General features: G+C 39.3%; 2 protein-coding genes and 1 pseudogene across 12 annotated transcripts in view; 2 read left to right on the top strand and 1 right to left on the bottom strand.

Annotated features, from left to right (window-relative positions):
• LOC137244381 (T-complex protein 1 subunit eta-like) overlaps positions 1–6200 on the top strand; it is an 85665-nt gene extending 79465 nt beyond the window's left edge. For 2 of the 6 annotated variants that reach the window (XM_067773321.1, XM_067773320.1), the window contains exons 5-10: positions 805–1105; positions 1158–1444; positions 1514–1687; positions 1743–2038; positions 3157–3541; positions 3602–6200. In XM_067773321.1, the coding sequence (XP_067629422.1) occupies positions 1297–1444; positions 1514–1687; positions 1743–1834 (414 nt within the window). In that variant the 5' untranslated portion in view covers positions 805–1105; positions 1158–1296 and the 3' untranslated portion in view covers positions 1835–2038; positions 3157–3541; positions 3602–6200. Of the gene's footprint in view, positions 1–593; positions 734–804; positions 1106–1157; positions 1445–1503; positions 1688–1742; positions 2039–3156; positions 3542–3601 lie in introns of those variants that run through there. The other 4 variants (XM_067773317.1, XM_067773318.1, XM_067773322.1 and 1 more) reach the window with 4 other exon arrangements.
• Positions 6201–13390: 7190 nt separating this feature from the next.
• LOC137244383 (uncharacterized) lies at positions 13391–22940 on the bottom strand. 6 transcript variants are annotated; one of them, XR_010950950.1, is made up of 6 exons: positions 22855–22940; positions 21827–21892; positions 21487–21765; positions 20883–21277; positions 19867–20291; positions 15033–16659 (listed from the first exon to the last, which is right to left on the bottom strand). XR_010950950.1 is itself a non-coding variant. In XM_067773323.1 (5 exons), exons 3-4 carry the CDS (start codon positions 21201–21203, stop codon positions 20149–20151), a joined length of 357 nt encoding a protein of 118 aa, XP_067629424.1. In that variant the 5' UTR covers positions 21204–21277; positions 21487–21765; positions 21827–22433; the 3' UTR covers positions 13391–16659; positions 19867–20148. The 6 variants fall into 6 exon arrangements, 1 of the variants encoding a protein (XP_067629424.1); XR_010950948.1 differs by lacking the exon at positions 22855–22940 and adding an exon at positions 22442–22662 and having other exon boundaries at positions 21827–22009; XM_067773323.1 differs by lacking the exon at positions 22855–22940 and having other exon boundaries at positions 13391–16659; positions 19867–20184; positions 21827–22433.
• LOC137244384 (spermatogenesis-associated protein 20-like) lies at positions 16458–21345 on the top strand (annotated as a pseudogene).
• Positions 22941–23253: the final 313 nt, after the last annotated feature.

Genomic DNA, 23253 nt, shown 5'->3' with positions numbered 1-23253 from the left:
GGTACCGTGCTCCGCCTATCACACCGTATGCCCTGGGTTCAACTCCCGGACAAAGCAACATCAAAATTTTAGAAATAAGATTTTTCAATTAGAAGAAAATTTTTCTAAGCGGGGTCGCCCCTCGGCAGTGTCTGGCAAGCGCTCCGATTGTATTTCTGCCATGAAAAGCTCTCAGTGAAAACTCATCTGCCTTGCAGATGCCGTTCGGAGTCGGCATAAAACATGTAGGTCCCGTCCGGCCAATTTGTAGGGAAAAATCAAGAGGAGCACGACGCAAATTGGAAGAGAAGCTCGGCCTTAGATCTCTTCGGAGGTTATCGCGCCTTACATTTATTTATTTTATTAATTATTTCATTTTTGTGCGAAGAAGGGGAAAGGAAAAGAAAAAGGTCGTGGCTATGGGTCCAAGACATCTCATCCTCAAGATATGAAGAAGGAGAGTTCCACACTATTTTGCCCAGATTGAAAAAAGATGGTGCAAAATTCTTTGCAAGTATTCTTATGAGGCAATTCGCACCATGCAAAGAATATTTTGTAGTGCAGTGCAGTGCTGCGTAGTGCAGCCTAATGTGGCCTTACCTTTACACTTACCGTCTCACCAATGGCACGCACGGTTGAATATGAGCCACCCATTGTAAATTTTGGTGAATTGGGTGCAATTAGATGTAATCGTTGCAAGGCTCATATGCAACTTGTAGATGCTGGTCGTCGTTTGCAATGTCTAATGTGTAAAGTAACAAGAGATGGGAAAAAAAAATCTTTCACTTTTACTTGTGTTCATTGATCCATATTTTTTCTCAACAGTGCCAACTGCCTATTTCCAACATTTGGGCCACACCGGACAGCGTGTCGATAAATATGAACGTCCTGAACTTGTATTGGGTACAACAGTATTTGTGTAAAAAATGTTTGGCTACCGATAGCTCTCAGGGTAAACCTCAACTCATATCCAACATCAATGCCTCGCATTCAATTGTGGACGCTGTACGCACTACATTGGGTTCACGTAGTATGAACAAGCATATTGTTGATTCCAGTGGTAAAGCCACAATTTCAAATGATGGGGCAAATTCTAGTAGACATCGCCAAAACTCAAAATGCTGAGGTAAGTTTTTTGTTATATTATAATGTGTAGAATAAAATGTTTCTCTTATCAGGTCGGCGATGGCACCACTTCAGTAGTATTTTAAGCATGTGAAATCTTAAAACAAGTTAAGCCATATATTGAGGAAGGCGTGCATGCACATATCATCATTAAAGCTATACGTAAAGCATTACAATTATGCATGATAAAATATGGCATGGCTGTACATGTCGAAGCGCCAATCAAAGGAACAACAAAGTGCTTTATTGGAAAAATGCTCTGCCACAGCAATGCCCTCCAATGTCCAAGAGTATCAGAAAATTGTTGATGCTGAATGGCGTCTTCTGTACAATAAACTAGGTAAGTAAGGTGCCAATGCTGTGTTTTCTAAACTACCAATTGGTGATGTTGCTACACAGTATTTTGCAGATCGTGATATGTTCTGTGCTGTTCATGTACCAGAAGAAGATTTGAAACGTAGGATGAAAGCTTGTTGTCGTGCTGTTATGAATACAGCTAATGATATTAATTCAAGTGTTTTGGGTCTATGTGATTACTTTGAAGAACGTCAGGTTGGTGGTGAGCGTTTCAACATTTTCCAAGGTTTGATAGTGGGTTTGACATTAATTTCATTTTTATAGTTTATAATTATTTAAAGGTTGCGTTAATGCTAGAACATATACATTGATTTTACGTGGCGGTGCCGAACAATTTTTGGAAGAAACTGAGCTTCATTACATGATGCTATAATGATTGTGCGGCGGACTCGTCCAGTGTAATGTGCAATGCGACCCCAAGTTCCTTGTGGAAATAGGGGGTGGGCGGGATGGCTTAGAAGGTTTAAAGTGATGATAATAATCGTTCCCGAGATGGCGGTTGTTGTTGTAGCAGTGCCTCGCCCCACCTAATAGGTGCGACCGATCACAAATTGTTGTCGGGGTTGATTCTGGATAGGTAAGAGTTTAACCTGTTAAACTATCTATCCTGATCGAAGTTGAGCTAGAGTGACTCGCGTTTCCCTGGGGAGTGTGCGTTCCTCTTCCGCAAGTTTGGGTACTGTTCGTTAAGTACTGGATTCACCGGGCAATTCCTAGCATAAAGGTCCCACGCCTGTTTGTGGAGTTCACTGAGGACATGTTTGTGTTTTTTTGCTTCATACGGCTGAGTTCTCAGGTGCCGTATTTCCTCATAATGCTTACGGAGATGACTCTTTAAGCCCCTAAGCGGCGTTGGATCAACAATCAGATGTCTGTTGGGATGCCCAGGTTTCTGGGTATTCTACAGAAATTGTTTGGTTAGCATTTCATTTCTTTCCCTTATTGGGAGTTTTCTGGCTTCATTGTGCAGGTGGTGTTCCGAGGACATAAGAAGGCAGCCCGTAGCAGTTTTGGGGGCAGCATTTTGGCAAGCCTGTATTTTCTTCCAGTGAGTAACCTTTAGGCTTGGCGACCATATCGGAGACGCGTACCATGCAAACGTATATTTATATTTACCCCAAGTACTTCCGATTTATCGAATTATATTAAATATTTGTTACAGCTCTGGATTTTCGTTACAATTGCTAGTGCATGCTCTCCAAAATGTAGATCCAGATCGAAAGTCACACCCAAGATTTTAGGGTGTAAGACAGTCGGTAGGGTAATGTCATATGGTCGACATTTGGAGGGGCCATGTTTTAAATAAGGTCACCGATGATTTGGTTGGTGACAATATCAGGTTTCGCGAGGCGACAAAACTGGAGAGATTGGGGAGATAGCTGTTTATTTTATTACAAAGCTCATCGTTGTAGGAACAATAGCATAGGCGTAGAAGCAATAGTGACTCCTGGTGGTAAAAGTAGCTATTGATATGTAGAAGTTAAACGGAAGTTTGAATATGATTTTTTTTTAAGTTATTGCAAAATAGTGTTGAGTATTTTTAATATCTTACCAGGTACCTTCGTACATGTTTCTAAGAATGAAGAATAAAACCTATTCAAACTCAATTTTCACCGGGACAAAGCAGCTGAGACTTTACCCCATTTTAGCACAACTATCATTTTTTGATTTTATAAAATGTTTCTTCCTCTACAGTTCCATTTCCTCATTGGTTGGTAAATATGGATTTCGTATTTTCTCCATCAATAACTGTGACAAGGTGGAAGAAATCTATGCGCGTAAATCGCACATATTATCTTGGTCGAGCGTTTCTTCAATAGCTTTCTAGTGGTGATGGTGACAGCAGAGAAACCCAACTGTTTACAAATTTTACACTTCAAAACGAATCAAAATATCTGCCATTGCATCTACGGCTCAAATACCCACAGTATATGAATGAATCGAACGCACCCAATTGTCTGCCTAACGGATAGTATACATATTCATCAAATCGAAAATATTGCACCAAACGAACGAGATCTGAATACTGAAACAGTACAGATATTCAAAATCGATGAGAAGGCTGTGATGATGGTATAGGGTGAGTTTGCTGAATAACATACGAAAACCACTTTAACCCATCTATATATTTGCATTACAGCTAAAGCTTTACAAACAGCAAAAATTGCTGGCGCCAAGCAATTGGAAAAGGCAGTGAAGCATTCATCACACTGTACGGATGGTGCAAAGTTAGAAACTGCTGTTGTAACTGCTGCCACCGACACAACGGTCATTTCTACTTCGCCGAGTAGCGGCTCGTCCGACTATCTATCGAAGAATCTGAATTTCTAATTAGCTTTAAGTTGTAGATTTAAATTGATTCAAATAATTGGAGTTTTTTCTAAAGCTTAAAATTATTTTCTGTTCGCTTGGAAAAGATTTCAATTGGAAAACGAAAACCAATTAAGCGATTTTATTTATTATTAAAATACTTACTTTTCTTTATATGAACTGTATTAATTTAAGTTACAATTTCATGTACATATATAATAAAGTATGTCGTGGTACGATTGCTGTTGAAATTAGATTTGAAACCAATCAATACTTCTGCTAAGCGTTGCAGAATTATTGCTGGAATGGTTAGATTTAGAACAGTAATAAGTCTGACTCAATTACTAGTCCTACATTTTTACGTTCACCAATTACAACAGCAATCTGATTCCACGACACCTTTGAATATTCTTGATCTGAAAAAAAAGTAAACCTAATCTGAATTTCTACTAAGCTTTAAGTTGTAGATTATTCAAATAATTGGAGTTTTTTCTAAAGCTTAAAATTATTTTCTGCTCGCTTAGAAAGATTTCAATTGGAAAACAAAAACCAATTAAGCGAGTTTATTTATTATTAAAGTACTTACTTCTTTTTTATATGAACTGTTTTAATATAAGTTCCAATTTCATGTACATATATAATAATACTAGAAGACCCGGCAGACGTTGTCCTGCCCTAAATTTGGCCAATCTGCATACATTTTAATAAGCTTTTTCCGTCTGACCACATTTTGGCCTATATCCCGAGACCATAGTCACCCAGGGGTATGAAAATTACCCTCTAATAAAGCACTCATCAACAGTTTACATTTGATATCCACATTTTATAAACACATTTTAGGGGTACCCGGGTCCTCGTTTTCGCCTATATCTCGAGACCCTAGTCACCCAGGGGTATGAAAATTACCCTCTACTAAAGCTCTCATCAACAGCTTTCATTCGATATCAATATTCTATAAACACATTCTAGGTGTATTCGGGTCCACTTTTTGGCATATAGCTCGAGACCCTAGTCACCCAAGGGTATGAAAATTACCCACTACTAAAGCACTCATCAACAGCTTTAATCTGATATCAATATTCTATAAAGAGATTCTAGGGGTGCCCGGGTCCACTTTTTGGCCTATATCTCGGGACCCTAGTCACCCAGGGATATGAAAATTACCCTCTAATAAAGCACTCATCAACAGATTTCATTTGATATCCACATTCTAGGGGTACCGGGGTCCACGTTTTGGCCTATATCTCGAGACCCTAGTTACCCAGGGGTATGAGAATTACCCTCTAATAAAGCACTCATCAACAGATTTCATTTGATATCCACATTCTAGGGGTACCGGGGTCCACGTTTTGGCCTATATCTCGAGACCCTAGTTACCCAGGGGTATGAGAATTACCCTCTACTAAAGCACTCATCAACAGCTTTAATCTGATATCAATATTCCATAAACAGATTCTAGGGGTACCCGGGTCCACTTTTTGGCCTATAGCTCGAGACCCTAGTCACCCAGGGGTATGAAAATTACCCTCTACTAAAGCACTCATCAACAGCTTTCATATGATATCCATATTCTATAAACACACTCTATTGGTACCCGGGTCCACGTTTTGGCCTATATCTCGAGACCCTAGTCACCCAGGGGTATGAAAATTACCCTCTACTAAAGCACTCATCAAGAGCTTTCATTTGATATGCATATTCTAGGGGTACCCGGGTCCACGTTTTGGCCTATATCTCAGGACCCTAGTTACCCAGGGGTATGAAAATTACCCTCTACTAAAGCACTCATCAAGAGCTTTCATTTGATATGCATATTCTAGGGGTACCCAGGTCCACATTTTGGCCTATATCTCGAGACCCGAGTCACCCAGGGGTATGAAAATTACCCTCTACTAAAGCACTCATCAAGAGCTTTCATTTGATATGCATATTCTAGGGGTACCCGGGTCCACGTTTTGGCCTATATCTCGGGACCCTAGTCACCCAGGGGTATGAAAATTACCCTCTACTAAAGCACTCACCAACAGCTTTTATTTGATATCCATATTCTATAAACACACCCTATTGGTACCCGGGTCCACGTTTTGGCCTATATCTCGAGACCCTAGTCACCCAGGGGTATGAAAATTACCCTCTACTAAAGCACTCATCAACAGCTTTCATATGATATCCATATTCTACAAACACACTCTAGGGGTACCCGGGTCCACGTTTTGGCCTATATCTCGAGGAAATATGCTGTTTTGAGTATTTTCCCGGCAAGTATTCGAATTTTTCTCACCTTTTAAACCTTCCCTAGATCTCCACGAATAATTCAAGACCAAGATAAGATAAATCCGTTCAGCCGTTCTCGAATTTTAGCGAGACTAACGAACAGCAATTCATTTTTATATATATAGAATTGAAAATAATAAATATTGAAAGTTCAATTTTTTTGGTTCATATTTTAATCATATGGCTGCTCCAGGTAAAGTAAATCTGCAGGTAAAATTCATGTTATATGGCGGTTATATAAATGGTAAAACCGCAGTAAAATTGATTGTCAAATGGCTCGAAAATGTAGAGGGAAATGACGGAGAATATGACCGCCATTTGACGAGCATTGTGACGTGTGTGAGCAGCACAGTACTATGCTCACATCCTATAGGTGGGAGCGGAATGCATGATCACATTAATAGGAACGAAACGGAAAATTTGGTCACAAAACCTAATCACGCCATGCAAATGTGACTATGAATATAACTGATGGGAAAAGTCACAATGACCGTAAAATGACTAGTCAAATGACGTGGAGAGTTTTTGCAGGGTAATATGTGGAAGACGGACAATGCAAAGTTGGCCTCTTACATATATACCAGCGTATACATTTATATGTGTGTGTAAAGCATTTACTTAGGCCATAGCGGAATGATACAGGTGGCAGCATGGTGACATACCTACAAACCTAAATAAATATTCCATGTACTTTGTTTTTGTAAATTCCATGGACAAATGTCAAAATCATACTGCGCCGGAAGTTGATGTATCAAATCAAATAAAAAAAGTTTGTAATCAGCTGTTCCATGCTGCCACCTTGTATCGTTGCGCCATTACTTAGATGAACAGCGAAAAGCTGGTCTCTAGTATTTGTTGTTGGATAGGCAACAGTTACTTAGACGAACAGCGAAAAGCTGGTCTCTAGTATTTGTTGTTAGATAGGAATGTAATAATATATTAGGCGAACAGCGAAAAGCTGGTCACTAATATTTTTGATTATTTTACATGACACGAACAGCATAAATCTGGTCTGTCATTACTACGTATATTATTAATGAATTCCGAAGCGAACGTTTAAAAGCTATTTCTAACGCATCTACAAAAATACCTACGCTCACTGAAGAACAATTTGCGAAATTTCTGCAATCTGTAGTTTAGGTTAATGAAAGGCCTGGCTCGTTTTCTCGCTGCACTGCTCGCTACAAGGGTGAACGTAGCTCCGCAGAAGTTGAGGAATTCATTGCTGCAATTCTGACTTATAAAACAGTCGAAAAAGTACGCGATGAAGACGCAATAAGCGGTATGCCAATGGTCCTCGAGGCCGACGCTGCAGAATGGTGGCGTGGGGTAATGTGTGAAGCACAATCGTTTTCTGACGTCATACGTATGCTGCGTGAAGCCTTTTCCCCTCCAAAGCAATCATGGCGTATTTATATAGAGATTTTCGAATTGAAACAGCAGAAAAATGAACCAACTGATACCTTCATACGTAAGAAACGTGCGCTATTTTCCCAACTGACCAAGGAGCCAGCCGAAGCTGACCAAATGAATCTATTGTTCGGATTGCTGCACATGCAAATTCGTGATAAGGTAAAACGTCACAAAGTTAATAACTATAACGAACTTTTAAAAGAAGCTCGTGAAGTCGAACTATGCCTACAGGAAAGAAAAATGCCTTCTGCGAACACTGAGGAATCTGAAAAGTCAGTCGGTGGTCCAGTACGTTACGGATTTTGTCGCAAAAAAGGGTATAGCACCGAAGAGTATCTCAAAAAGAAAAATGCAAAAGCACAAGAAACGCACACTGAAAATGTTGGCTCAAACACAATCGTTAAAGCCCAAGTACGCGTGCTACGGATGCAACGCGCCAGGTGTAACTCGTGCAAATTGCCCTAACTGTATTAAATCTGACGTCGCAGTGAAACCGAATTCGGTAAGCTTCAATTCTTTAAATGTCCCAATTGGTCGAGATATCCCAGTTGTCGATAAGTGACTTGTAGAGTATGATTTTCGTTCGCCGAGAGTGGACTTTACTTTTCAATTGCCTACCTAGTCCAAAGTAGCATTTATTGGCAAGATTGATTCTTCGCTGGATTTCAGTGTTGATGTTGTTGCTAGTGTTGATGCTGGTTCCCAAATAAACGAAGTCTTTTACTATTTCGAAATTATGGCTGCCAACCGTAGCGTGGTTGCTAAGGCGCGTATGCGCTGACTCTTTGCTGGATGGAGCAGGTACTTCGTTTTGTCCTCATTCACCATCAAACCCATCTTTACCGCTTCTTTTTCCAGTTTGGAGTAAGCAGAACTAACAGCGCGGGTGTTTAGGCCGATGATATCAATGTTAAGTTGTGACAGTAAATGTTTTGAGATCGAAGTCGCCTCTAATTTCAAATATTTGGGTGTTATAATCGATCAAAATCTAAGTTGGTCATCACATATTTCTGCAATGAAATCTTATATGTTATCAGCTCTTCGTTCTTTCTATAACTTAAGAAAACTGTGTTCCAATAGAATATTGTTATTGGTGTATCATGGACTAATCCATTCAAAATTACAATACGGAGTCAGTTGTTGGGGTGGTGCCTACGCTAGTAAGATCCATCCGCTTTTAATCTCACAGAAGTATCTAATCCAAAGAATATGTAAAGCTGGTCATTTAACACACTCTATGGAGCTATTCAAAAAATTAAATATTCTTCCTGTGCGGCACTTATACTATTTTAAAGTTTTAAAAATTTTTTTTATAAGGAGCGGGTATACCCAAAGCCCAATATAAAAGCTACACAATCTGAGAAATAAGACGTTATCTCAAACAAAAGTTCCTAGCTTTCGCACCACACTTTTTCGTAACTTCTACACCATCGTATCACGTAATCTTTATAACAAACTACCTGCTGAGATACGACTCATTAGAAGGCTAGCAGCGTTTCTGAGGGAAGTGAAACAGTGGCTACTTGGTTTCAATCATGAGGGCATTGAAACCTGTGTCCATTAGCATCGAGGTTTTTTTTTTTTTTTTCTTTCTTTTTCCATTCAATGAAAGTACCTTGACATCTCTAATTTTTGAATTTTTTGTTTTCCTTATACATATTTATATCTTTTCAATTGTAAGCAATTAGTTATAATTTGTTAATATTATGCGCCCCATAAGCATTTATAATACTAAACGAATGAAATGGCATTTCCTCTGCTCTTTGAATGAGCATCTAATGTCATTATCTATTTTCTCATTTGTATTTTTATTTCATATTGTAATACTCTATAAATTGTAAATATTTACGAGAAAATAAAGACTATACAATACAATACAATATGCCAGTAATTGCACGCTTTTATAGTATATTGTTCCAGTGCGGTTAAGTTCTGCAGCTAGTATAATTTTCTCCAGCATCAAATTAAAGAAATCGCACGATAGGGGGTCACCCTGTCTGAAACCTCGTTTAGTTTCGAACGGCTCGGAGAGGTCCTTCCCAATTCTGACTGAGCTGATGGTGTTGCTCAACGTCATTTTGCCCAGCCGTATAAGTTTTGCGGGAAAACCAAATTCAGACATAGCGGCATATAGGCAGCTCCTTTTCGTGCTGTCGAAGGCGGCTTTAAAGTCGACGAAGAGGTGATGTGTGTCGATTCTCTTTTCACGGGTTTTTTCCAAGATTTGGCGCATTGTCAAAATCTGGTCGATGGTAGATTTACCAGGTCTGAAGCCGCACTGATAAGGTCCAATCAGCCGGTTCACGGTGGGCTTCAATCTTTCGCACAATACACTTTAAAGGACCTTATATGCGATATTAAGAAGGCTGATTCCACGATAGTTGGTGCATTTTGCAGTATCCCCCTTCTTGTGGACTGGGCAAAGAACATTTAGATTCCAACCGTCGGGCATGCACTCGTCCGCCCATATTTTGCTAAGAAGCTGCTGCATGCGCCTTACCAACTCCTCGCCGCCGTACTTGAATAGCTCCGCAGGCAATCCATCAGCGCCCACGGCCTTGTTGTTTTTCAATCTGGTTATTGCTATTCTAACTTCGTCATAATCGGGCGGGGGGACATATATTCCATCATCATCGATTGCGGGATCGGGTTCTTCATCTCTGCGCGGTGAATTGCTGCATCCATTTAGGAGAGCAGAGAAGTATTCCCTCCATAATCTAAGCACTCTCTGGACATCAGTTACAAGGTCGCCGTTTTCATTTCTACAGGAGTTTGTCCCGGTCTTAACACCATCCGTCTGTCGCCGTATTTTTTGGTAGAATTTTCGGTCGTTATTCCTGGTGGCTAGCAGCTCAAGCTCCTCGCACTCACGCCTTTCTGCTTTTGTTTTTTTCTTCCTGAAAAGGCGTCTCGCTTCCTTTTTAAACTCACGATAGCGTTCACACACTCCTCTTGTCGCGCTCGCTTTTAACGTAGCCCTGTAGGCAGCGTCTTTTCTTTCGGTTGCAACGCGGCATTCTTCATCGTACCAGTTGTTTTTTCGTGGACGCCGGTAACCAATTTTTTCCTCGGCGGCAGTACGAAGTACTTCGGAGATATGCTCCCACTGCTCCTGTATTCCTTCAGGATGAGTTGTGCTCTCAGAGAGCAGGTGTGAGAGTCGAGTTGCGAAATCATTGGCAGTCTGTTGTGATTGAAGCTTTTCGACGTCTAGCTTTCTTTGTGTTTTTTGTTCCTTGGTTTTATAGTATCACCCAATGCAAAAAGAACCCTACTAGGTTCAGACTTTACGGAACAAGCAGAGATTGTTTTGAACATGGCCCAACGATACTGGTACTTTGAGAGCGATCCTACACAACAGATCCATTGCCGCTTGAGTTGAATCTTGTAGAGACAGTGAAAGTAAGTGGTCCTATTGGAAAACGTAAACAAGACGACGTGGTGATAGAAGAAAACCAACAAAAAGTGTATATGTCCGAATTTGAATATTACGGCCCGGAAGTGCCAGATACATATTCACCGGAATCTATTCAGAATATATTTAGGGATTCTCTTCCACCAGACTTTATAACACCCGAAAAAGCTTACGGTGGCGGGTTATTCACTGGAGTCGTCAGAGAACCCAGGACAACAGAACTACTTTCCGTTGACTTTCGTTTTTTAAAAGATAGTGATGGTTTAGAGCTAACACTAGCCGAAAAGAGCTGAATTACACTTTAGAAGCGCATCCGAATGTTTTCGGTGCATCTCATGAGCCTACTCCATTTGCTCAGCATTATATAGATACGGGTGAACACCAGCCCATCGCATTACCACCATATAGATTGTCCTTCGCTAAATTTCAGGAGTTGAAGAGCGAAATTAACAAAACTATTGAAAACGATATTATCGAAGAATGTGATTCAGCTTGGTCATCACCGGTTGTTATGGTACCGAAAAAGGATGGAAGCATACGTGTTTGCGTAGATTATCGCAAACTAAACTCTATAACAAAGCCCGACAGATACCCACTGCCTCGTATGGATGATTTGTTACACGCCGCAAAGAGTACCAAGTACATGACAACTTTGGACTTGCAGAGTGGTTATTTTCAAATTTCTGTCGCAGAAAAAGATCGGGATAAGACATGCCTTATTACACCTTTTGGGACGTACAGGTTCAAACGTATGCCGTTCGGACTTCGTAATGCTCCTGCGACCTTTCAACGCCTACATTGCACGTAGTATTGCAGAAGCTGGAAAAGTTCAAACTATAAATTGACAACGCTAAATGCCGTTTTTGCTGTGCCAGTGTAAAGTATCTAGGTCGCGTCCTCACAGCTGATGGTATAATGGTTGACCCAGAAAAAATAATGGCTATTGCAGAGCGTTAAGCGCTTCGTAATATAAAAGAGCTGGTATCCTTTATCCAAACGTGTTCTTGGTATCATCGATTCATTGAACATTATGCGAAAATTGCTAAACCACTCACAGATCTCACAAAAAAGAATGCTGTTTGGCAGTGGACCGACCCGCAGATTGAAGCGTTTAACAAACTAAAGCAGCTTCTGGTCAGCCCACCAGTTTTAAAACAAGCCGCGGATAATGCACCCTTCTTGGTAAAAACCGATGCAAGCGCTTATGCATTAGGAGCAGGGGGAGAAAGAGCAAGAGCACCATATCGAATATGCAAATCGTTTGCTTACTTCAGCAGAGCGTAACTACTCAACCACGGAACGGGAAGCACTTGCCATAGTATGGGCATGCGCCAAGTCTAGAGGCTATATTGAAGGTGCTGAAGAACACCTTCTTACCGATCACCAACCGCTCAAATGGTTACTAACCGTAAAATCGCCATCTGGTCGCTTGGCCAGATGGGCACTGCAAATTCAACAATACAACTTCCGTATCGATTATATGCCTGGAAAGACCAACTCGTTAGCTGATATGCTTTCGCGACCACCTTGTCCTGAAACCAGCTATAGCACTCCAAAATGTCTATGCACTTTTCTTGTAGACATGCCGCGAAAAAAGTCAAGCGAAATACGTATTGAGCAGCTTAAAGACGAGTATTTGAAGAAGATAATAAACTCAATAGAAGAGAGTGACGAAAACGTAAGTTTATGGTGCAATCGTGATATCTTATTAATGATGGATTTCTGTACTGCTATGCCAATGATGACATGGAAGATGCACAACTTGTAGTCCCACCGCATGAGCGAACTGATATTTGAAAATATACCATGACGAGAGTACTGCAGGCCATTATGGTGTGGAGAAAACCATCGCACGTATTGCAAGCCGTTACTTTTGGCCAGGAATGCGTACTGAAATCACAAAGCATGTACGTACTTGTATCGAGTGTCAACGCTACAAAGCTTCCAACATGAAGCCGATGGGTTTACTACAAACCACCGCGAGTAAGTAACGGTTCGAAATAGTTGCAATAGATTTATTTGGTCCCCTTCCCAAGACCGACGACGGGTATCAATGGATATTCATCTCAGAAGATGTTGATAGTCGATAGGTGGAAATATTTCCCTTAAAGGAAGCTACTGCGGAAGTGTGCGCAGAAACAGTTATAAATGAAATATTTTTTTCGTTTTGACGTACCAAGACGCCTACAATCTGATAATGGTGTTCAATTCGTTTCATCAGTTATGCAACAGGTTGCTTATTGTATGGGTATCAATCAAGTATTTACTCCCGTGTACCACCCCGAAGCCAACCCAGAAGAACGTAAAACAGAGACCTGAAAGCTCAGTTAGCAATAATCGTCCAAAATCATCACAATGTTTGGTATATTGGCTTACCTGCTATACGATTTGCCATGAATTCCGGTAAATGTCAGTCAACTGGATACTCAGCAGCATACCTCACTTTTGGAAGAGAGCTACAAACATTCGACGATATAGAGCATAATGTCAGAGCTATCATAGAAAGTGATAACTTCATTCCTTAAATTACGCCATATTTAAAGAGCATGATAGAAGGGTTCAAGAACGCAAAGGAAACTGAGCAATTGATAAAAGCCGCAATAAAGCATATGTCGACAAACATCGCAGACCTCAAGATAATATTGAAGTAGGTTCCGAGGTTCTGGTAACAACACATGTACTCAGCCAAGAGTCTAAGGGTGTCACAGCGAAATTTGTGCCAAAGCGAGATGGTCCATATATCGTTACTCGTAAGATTGGCTCATCCACGTATGAAGTCGCTTCCAAAGAACAACCGGAGATACCGCTAGGTTCGTATCACGCCTCAGCTTTATCAGTCTACAGAGGTAGCAATGATGAAGAACCTCCAGCTCCAGTTCACCCAATGCGCAGAAGAGGAAGACCACGAAAAGCCAAACAAACGTGTGACGACTGATCGTTCAAACACTCATCATCCGTCAAGGGGGAGACTGTAGCATGTGTATATTATATAATGTGTGACTAAGATATTTGCATAGTGTTAGTTAGGATTAAGTTTAAGATCATTCCAGTGTGGCAACATTGTTATACATAATATCCAAAGCTTGCTGTTAACTAAGTATACTGTCCACAGCTTTCTGTTAGATTAACGTAAACATATCCGTAAGTTCTAGATTTTTTTTTACATTTTCAAAAAAGCTTTGTCAAATTTTCGATATATTCACTCAAGCATAGTACAGGTCTACAAGTAGGATATGTACATGGTTCAACTATATACAGGTTGGCTCATCTGTAAAGCAACAAAATATGTCTGTTCAAATTGTCAAAATCTGTGTATTGGTGTTGGTGCGAATGGTATGGAATGGAAACATAAAACTTAGCAGTTTTTGTATGTGTAAGTAAAATGTTGCCAATGTGTTGGTTTCATTTTGAGTTTGCCATCTCCTTTTGACAATCCCTTGGACAATGCAATGACATAAATAAAATCAGCTGATGAGATGAGCCAACCTGTACATAATTGAACCATGGATATGTAGAAACGCGCACATACACAGCCAGGCTCACCTGATAAAATGCTTGTTCTTGTTCGTTCCTTTTGTGGATTCTATTTGGCACTGTTGTACTTCTTAGGTCCAAGAAAAGTGTCGTAGCTGCTAACGCAAACTGCGTAAAATTTTTATTGTAAAATTACAAAGAAATATCCTTATTTACTTTCAAACGAGCACTTAATTACATCTCTCTTTAAAATCCACACGTTTCGGACAATGTTAATTAATAAATTGTGATACTTTATTACCGGGGAGCTTTAAAGTAATTTTCATTGTGATATTCGATTTAGCTGCATAAACCTGGCAAAACTGATAAATATGCATGCGAAGCCGAAATAAAGACATGAATTAATAATACCCACATACTTATTTACATACGTCCTATTCGATTTGCCTGAAATTTGGTATATAAATTTGCCTATATTAGTATTTGCGATGATTTTTTCCGGGAAGTAGACCAGAGACGGACTGGGACTGGGATTAGGACTAGAACTGTGACTGAGACTGACTGAGACTCGGAGTGGGACTGGAACAAAATACATACCACCCTCTGGGACTGGCAAGAAGATATGAAAAAGAATGAGAAAAACTTGAGAGAAGAGAAAAGTGAGAAGGAGACTGAGAAAGAGATAGAATGGGACGAAGATGGAGATAGATGAAGCGAAAAATATGGAAGGAGGAGTGGACACAAAGATTAGGAAAAGTGTAGAGGGGCGAGGGCAGAGTTAGACGGAAAAAGCTTATTAAAATGTATGCAGATAGACCAAATTTAAGGCAGAACAACGTCTGCCGGGTCTGCTAGTTATTTATATTTCCGCGGAAATATATGCAACTATATTATCTGTAAGTACCAAAAAGGTTTATTAAACTATCAAATGCAACTCAGCTTTTAGTAGTCTTACGCACCAAAAATGCAACTCTAGACCTGAGATTTGCATGAGGTGAGCGAGGCTGTTTGTAGTTTTGACGTTTATCGCTTAGTTGACACCATAGTACAGGTCTACAAGTAGGATATGTAGCAGCACGCACATACCCAGCCACGCTCACCTGATAAAATGCTTGTTCTTGTCGCTAGCAATTTTTGCTGTTTGTAAAGCTTTAGCTGTAATGCAAATATATAGATGGGTTAAAGTGGTTTTCGTATGGTATTCAACAACTCACCATTTACCATCATCACAGCCATTGTAAACTTTACCAAGTAGCGCAACTAACAGCTGATTGCTAAAAATTTGCACACACACACAAACATCACTAATGGCCATATTACGGAAATCTTAGGGAAATTGAAGTTAAATTTTTAAACAGACATAAAATGTTATAATTTTAGAATGTATAGCATCTAGGACACATTAATTGCAGTAATTGAAAGAAAATGTTTGCTTATACTCAAGTATTTAATTATTTTTTCGAAATTTTTCTTTAATATTGATGCAATGATTGATCCGATGCAACTCTGGTCTTCCTACTGTTCTTCATTCCACTCCATTCGAGTGCCTATTTTCACGGCCTGCGAGTGCCTTCCACTCTATTCGCAACACAACCTCGAATTAAGCTGCCAAACTATATAGTAAACAATGATCACAGCCTTCTCATCGATTTTGAATATATATACTGTTTCAGTATTCAGACCTAGTTCGTTTGGTGCAATCATTGTTTACTATATAGTTTGGCAGCTTAAGTAGAGGTTATGTTGCGAATAGAGTGGAAGGCAGTGGACTAGGCAGTCGAATGTCATATAATGAAGGAATGGTGTTCGGAGTTTTTTCAAAGTTAAAAAAAAAAAAATGTTAAAAGCTTCAATATAAATAAAACTATTGTTTTAATAACAACAAAAACGCCTTATATATTCTATATACATAAATACGTAAGGATTATCTCGCTTTAAAAATTGAGTTAAATAATCTAAAATTTGTTTTTGAAATTGAGTCGAGAACTGTGCGTGTGAATGTGCGAATTTTCACCGATCAGCTGTTAGTTGCGCTACTTGGTAAAATTTACTATGGGTGCAATATTTTCGCTTTGATGAATATGTATACTATCCATTAGGCAGACAATTAGGTGCGTTCGATTCATTCATATACTGTGTGTATTTGATTCTTTTTGAAGTGTAAAATTTGTAAACAGTTGGGTTTCTCTGCTGTCACCATCACCACTAGAGAGCTATTGAAGAGACGCTCAGAGTCATGCTGTGGCCACCTTGTCACAGTTACTGATGGAGATAATGCGAAGCCGTCTTTACCATCTTATAAGTAAATTGAACTGTAGAGGAAGAAGCATTTTATTAAATTTAATAAAATCAAAAAATGATAGTTGTGCTAAAATGGGGTAAATTATTGTATATTAAGGTATAGCGAAGTTTGAATAGGTTTTATTCTTAATTCTTAAAAACATGTACGAAGGTACCTGATAAGATATAAAAAATCCTCAACGCTTTTTTTGCAATAACCTAAAAAAACTAATATTCAAACTTCTGCTTAACTTCTACATATCAATAGCTACCTTTACCACCAGGATTCACTATTGCTTCTACGCCTATGCTATTGTTTCCTACATCGATGAGCTTTGTATAAAATAAACAGCTATCTCCCCAATCTCTCCAGGTATGTCGCCTCGCGAAACCTGATATTGTAACCAACCAAATCATCGGTGATCTTATTTAAATATAAATAGACGTTTGCATGGTACGCGTCTCCGATATGGTCGCCAAGCCTAAAGTTGCTCACTGGAAGAAAATACAGGTCTGCCAAAATGCTGCCCCCAAAACCGCTACGGGCTGTCTCCTTATGTCCTCGGAACACCACCTGCACAATGAAGCGAGAAAACTCCCAATAAGGGAAAGAAATGAAATGCTAACCAAACAGTTTCTGTAAAATACCCAGCATCCCAACCTGGGCATCCCAACAGACACCTGATTGTTGATCCAACACTGCTTAGGGGCTTAAAGAGTCATCTCCGTAAGCATTATGAGGAAATACGGCACCTGAGAACTCAGCCGTATGAAGTAAAAAAACACAAGCAGGTCCTCAGTGAACTCCACAAACAGGCGTCGGACCTTTATGCTAGGAATTGCCCGGTGAATCCAGTACTCAAAGAGCAGTACCCAAAACTTGCGGAAGATCGCGTACTCCCCAGAAAAAAGCGAGTCACTCTAGCTCATCTTCGTTCTGGATACTGTAACAGGTTAAACTCTTACCTATCCAGAATCAACTCCGACATACAAAATGTATGCCCCGCTTACAATGTGTCCCCACATGACACCAACCATCTCTTTAATTGTAATGTAGAACCAACGCCTCTAACACCCCTTTCCTTATGGTCCACCCCTGTTGAAACAGCAAGTTTCCTTGGACTCCCGTTAGAGGATATTGATGACAATTTGTGATTAGTCAGACCTATTGGATGGGGCGAAGCACTGTTACAACAACAACAACAACCAGTGCTAAAGTTGATTTTATTTTAATTACTTGCAGTTGGGGCATGCCCTCATTCTCTACTGTGCTCAAAACTATCGCCTCCAAATGGCAATCCAATCAAGATGAGCTAAAAGTAACAGGCAAACATGTTATAGGAGCAATACAAAAATCACTAAGCGAAAAATCGACGACAGCTCTATTTGAGCCAGGTAGTGCGGACGACAAGCTGCAAGAGTCTTTACGCATCTTTAAGCGACGTTATGATCAACAACACGGCCGTTTTGGTACACAACTGAAATTTCCTGAAGTTTCACGTCTCAAATTCCTTTTACATGCCTATATTTTAATACCAAAGATGCAAATGTGCTCGATATGGTGCTGCAAACATTACAACACATTGGTCACGGTGGTATACCTGATCATGTTGGTGGTTTTGCGCGTTACTCGGTGGATCGTGTTTGGCATGTGCCACATTTTGAAAAAATGCTCTATGATCAAGGTCAACTTATGACCGCCTACGCAAGTGCTTATAAGCTAACAAATGATAAGTCATATATGCGCTATCCTGATGGTATATTTCGTTATTTAATGAAAGATTTACGTCACCCTGGGGATGGTTTCTTTGTGGCGAAGATGCTGATTCTTTACCTACAGCAGATGCTAGCGCAAAAGTCGAAGGTGCGTTCTATGCTTGGACTTGGGCTGAAGCGAAGTCGGCTGTGGATGCAAATGCAACGCTTTATGAAGAAATAAAATTGGACATGGAACGTATATTTGAAATTTATACTTTTCACTACGACTTGCGTGCAAAGGGCAATGTTGAACCAAAAAGTGATCCGCATGGTCATCTAACTGCGAAAAATATACACATTGTTCGTGGTTCCATTGCTGAGACATGTAATAAATTCGGCTTAACCGAAGAGCAAATACAACGGGTACTTAATATTACCAATGAAGTCTTGCACAAAATACGCGATCAACGTCCACGTCCACATTTCGATACAAAAATTATTTGTGCATGGAATGTATTAGTGTTGTCGGGTTTAGCTCAATTGGCAAATTGTGGTGGTGAAAAGCGGCACGAATATGCAAAAGCAGCTGAAGATTTATATAAATTTATGCATAGGCATTTATATGATAACGAAAGAAAAGTGCTGCTCCGCTCTTTCTATGGTCTAGGGACTGGTGATGCAACGCTGGAAAGTATAGCGTAAGTTATATTATGAATTAGTTTTCGAAGCGTGGTTAAATTTTTTTTTTACAGTACCACACCTATCGATGGCTCCCTTGACGACTACGCATTTCTCATCAGAGGTCTGTTGGATTATTATAAAACGTCGTTGGATGGCAGCGTGCTAAAATGGGCACGTGAACTTCAGGAGATACAAAATGTACGATTTTGGGATAATACACATGGCGCCTATTTCTATTCAGAAGAAAATTCTCCAAATGTGATTGTACGCCTAAAAGAAAGTAGTTCATTGTTTTTTATAATCAGTATTGGTTTTTGATGGCAGATGGGAATTGAGCTAGTCTGTAGCCAAATGATTTTTGGGAAACCTAAAACTAAATTAGAGCTCAAAGGCAAGTCAGTGTTCAAAGTAACTAGAAGCAGGTGTTGTGATAACCTTCAGCATGCTCACACCAGTGTAAGGGGTGATATGATATTGGGCTTAAGGAAATCGTTCTCGCTAAAATTGTATTTTTACTCTTACTACATAAACCGAATAAAAGGGCTCTTGTGTGATTGAAAAGGTGGTTCGAACCTGCGTAATAAAGCTCCTGACTACAGCAGGGCCATATCTGAGAATTCGAGAAATGCCAAGGCGTGGAAGGCATTAAGCTAAGATAGATACACTACCACGAAGCCTCAGTTTAGCTTTACGTAAGAGCAAGTTTGAGTAAGTGTTCTAGCACGGAACTCACATGAGGGGTTAAACTCTTACATTTTTGACAAATTTTTGAAATTAACTCTGAGCTAAAAAATAACTTAACGTCCTGCAAAGGAGCCTAAGTCTTTTTTGTTGTTACATAAAATGTGAATTTGTCTTACTTTTCAGATCATGATGGCGCTGAACCATGTGGCAACAGCATAGCTGCACGCAATCTTATCTTACTCTCACATTATTTGGACGAAAAAGCTTTAAGCTACGCGCTTATAAACTGCTTGAATTCTTTGCTGATGTTAATCCTTTCGGTTATACGCTACCAGCTATGATGTCCGCATTATTGTTACATGAAAATGGTCTTGATTTGGTAGCAGTTGTCGGTGCAGATTCGAATGATACACGACGTTTTGTTGAAATATGTCAAAAATTCTATATACCAGGCATGATTATATTACATCTTGATCCATAATATCCGGATGATACTTATAATCAACGTGTACAACAAAAATTCAAAATGATAAATGGTAAAACAACGGTTTATATATGTCATGATTGTGTTTGTCAGCTACCAGTTACCGATCCAGAGCAACTTGAACAAAATGTAAAAGAAAATTTCTTTAAGAATGAACATTAGGCATGTAATATGTATGTAGAGTTTTTTTTTATGATTTTCGTTATATGTAATCATGTAGTAAAGGCGCTTGGAAGGTAGTTATTAGAATGAGTTATGGTGTATAGCTGATACATTTATATGTCTAGTTATTAATAAATGTATTTTCAAGTGCTTCGATTTCAAACTTGAATTGATTCGATTTCAACCTCACCTAACCGCGGCGAATCCTGTTTCACTAACAGACGAGGTTCTGGCGACCTCAAGCTCCTCATGGAACTTGAGGTGGCGAGGGAGGGATAGCCTGAAGGTTTAATGTGGCCATATAAATCGTTCCCGAAATGGTCGGGGTAGCACCTCAATGGTGCTGTGTTACCGGAGCGTACCGGATCTGTATCCGGCAAAGGACCATCACATCGACAACACTCCCCAAAGCCTTCGGGGAGTAACCTTATCGCTACAACAACAACACCAACAACAACATAATCCAAGTTAGATAATCTAAACTCTACGACTATATGCCTAGGTTTCATTGCTTAGAGAATTTATGTAGTAATTGCATTTACTTACATGCTTGAATTCAGAAGAAATATATGCATTCTTTGGCAAGCTGGATGTTTTTGTTATCGTATTGCCTGTCAAACCGAATTTTGGCTGATAAGTTCGCGATTCTTGTTCTAGTTCACGAAAAACAGTTGCATTGCGGATATCTGGACTCTCTGAGCGTTGCTTAAGATTTGACATGAGCGGCGTAGTTGCTGTATTTTTCATGTATGCACCAACCGGACTTACGATATGCGAAAATTGTTTAGGTCCGGTATTTTCTTTGAGACGTGATGGCATAGCAGTTTGAGATTTCTTAAATAACTCCAATTTTGGCACTGGTTTCATGGAAATTATAAAACGATTCGTTTTCTGTGCACTTGTTAGTGGTGTACGCTTTGGTTATGAGAATGGAGTTTTAGCTACAAAAAAATGAAAAAAAAATCAAATTTTATAAGTGTTATTACATTAAGTAAAAAACTTCTAAATCAACTAATAGTAATTAGTTACAACCCAGATCTAAGCGAGTTAACCAGCTTAAAAGTCATCAATAACAAGTGCCAAGAATATATCCGCGGCATACCTGCCGACCAAAATGATTCAAGGGGTTGTGATTGCCAACCTCACCTACCCGTGGCGAATCCTGTACCTAACAATGGTGAACAATTGGTGCCATTTAACCCTCTGAAATAATCGGCGCAATTGTACGCCATTGTGTTGGCATTAATTTGGAAAAATGCAAAAGCTTTTCATCCTCCTCCCGTGACCATTCTGTCTTCTTTATGCTAGGATCAAGCCATTCGTACCAGCGTGCCTTACATTGCTTGGCAGATTTGCGGTGCAGCAGTGATGCAATACGTGACCACTGGTTTTTGCCATATTTCATTACAGCTGCTTTGAGGATTTCATCCTGAAAGTTATCAATTTAGTTAATAAACGGCCAAGAGTAACCAGTCGCGTCAAATGCTTACCTACGTGTTTCTCCACACACCACCCTTTACCATAATTCGCGGCATGGTGCTATATAATTGTGAATTCTTTCGATGAGCACAAAAATCAAATCAAAAATTTTTGTCGAAATAAACAGCAAAAATCATTGTATATTAAAGACTTTGGGAAAATTTTAGAATAGCGCCCCCGAGCTCGGGGTAAAACTTGGTATCAAATGAAAGAGGGAGTTCTCACGATCACAAATATATATATTAAAAGTGCGCAAACTTATAATTTAAAAGTTATTTATTGTTAAAGTTTGCAAATTTAGCAAATTTCTATAGCACTTTAAATTAAAATTTTCACATCTTTCAAAACCTTAATCCACATACATATCTATATAAATTGGCAACGATAAACTTAAATTGCATTTTTGTATATTTCACATTTCATTTTTGCATTGTTTTTACTTATTATAAATGTTTTTATTAAATTTTGTAGAACATGCACATATGTATATATATATACATTACATATTTTATTGATGATATTACAAAGCTGTGCTGCCACATATATATACGTATACACATATAAAATTTGTATAGAAATTTGCAAATTTTAACACCAAATAACTTTTAAATTATAAGTTTGCGCACTTTAAAATGTATATATTTATGATCTGGAGAACTCCCTCTTAATTTTAAATATTTTCGGAGATATTCCATTTAAAACTCTCAAAATTGAAAAAATGTTCCACAACGAAATGTTGTGTTGTCTCTGCTGAATTAGAAATGGTGGATTTTGCTATCCCTATAAAAATAATAGGTGCGAGAGAGCACGATACATTGTGGAGAAGCAAAATTTGTCAGCATGCTATTTCATTTGCACAATTTTTCATTCCAAATCGTCACCCCTGTCAAAAATTCGTGTGGCTGTGTGCGTTTTTGGTCACACAAATTTTGCAGGGTACGCGTCCTCAGATACCCAAATTCAAGACTTTTTTATAATTTTCTGTAGGACCCATATAGGGCACTACATTTTCATACTAAATTCGTTCAAAAAAATTTACCATCACAGCAACCCATATCTGATATTCCGCTCCTTTATTGTTTCCCTGCGTCGCTTTTACGGCAGCAACCCCGGTAATTTTCACACACCGTTCAGTGTCAAACTCATGTTCCACGCAGGTTCCACGCTAATTTGACACTGACCGAAGTATCAAACTGCAGTGTGTTAGAAAGAGAAAGGAATTATTTCCTTCTCATACATATCATACTTGTAAACCTGTACTATGCACTCAAGAGGTAAGAATTAATTAGATAGCGCACGCTGGTAATATGTGGAAGGCGGACAATGCAAATTTGGCCTCTTACATATATACCAGCGTATACATTTATATGTGTGTGAAGCATTTATTTAGATGAACAGCGAAAAGCTGATCTCTGGTATTTGTTGTTAGATAGGAATG

The sequence above is a fragment of the Eurosta solidaginis genome, chromosome 3 (assembly GCF_040869045.1).
Source record: "Eurosta solidaginis isolate ZX-2024a chromosome 3, ASM4086904v1, whole genome shotgun sequence".
Lineage (NCBI taxonomy): Eukaryota > Metazoa > Arthropoda > Insecta > Diptera > Tephritidae > Eurosta > Eurosta solidaginis.
This window is presented reverse-complemented; position numbering and strand designations above follow the sequence as displayed.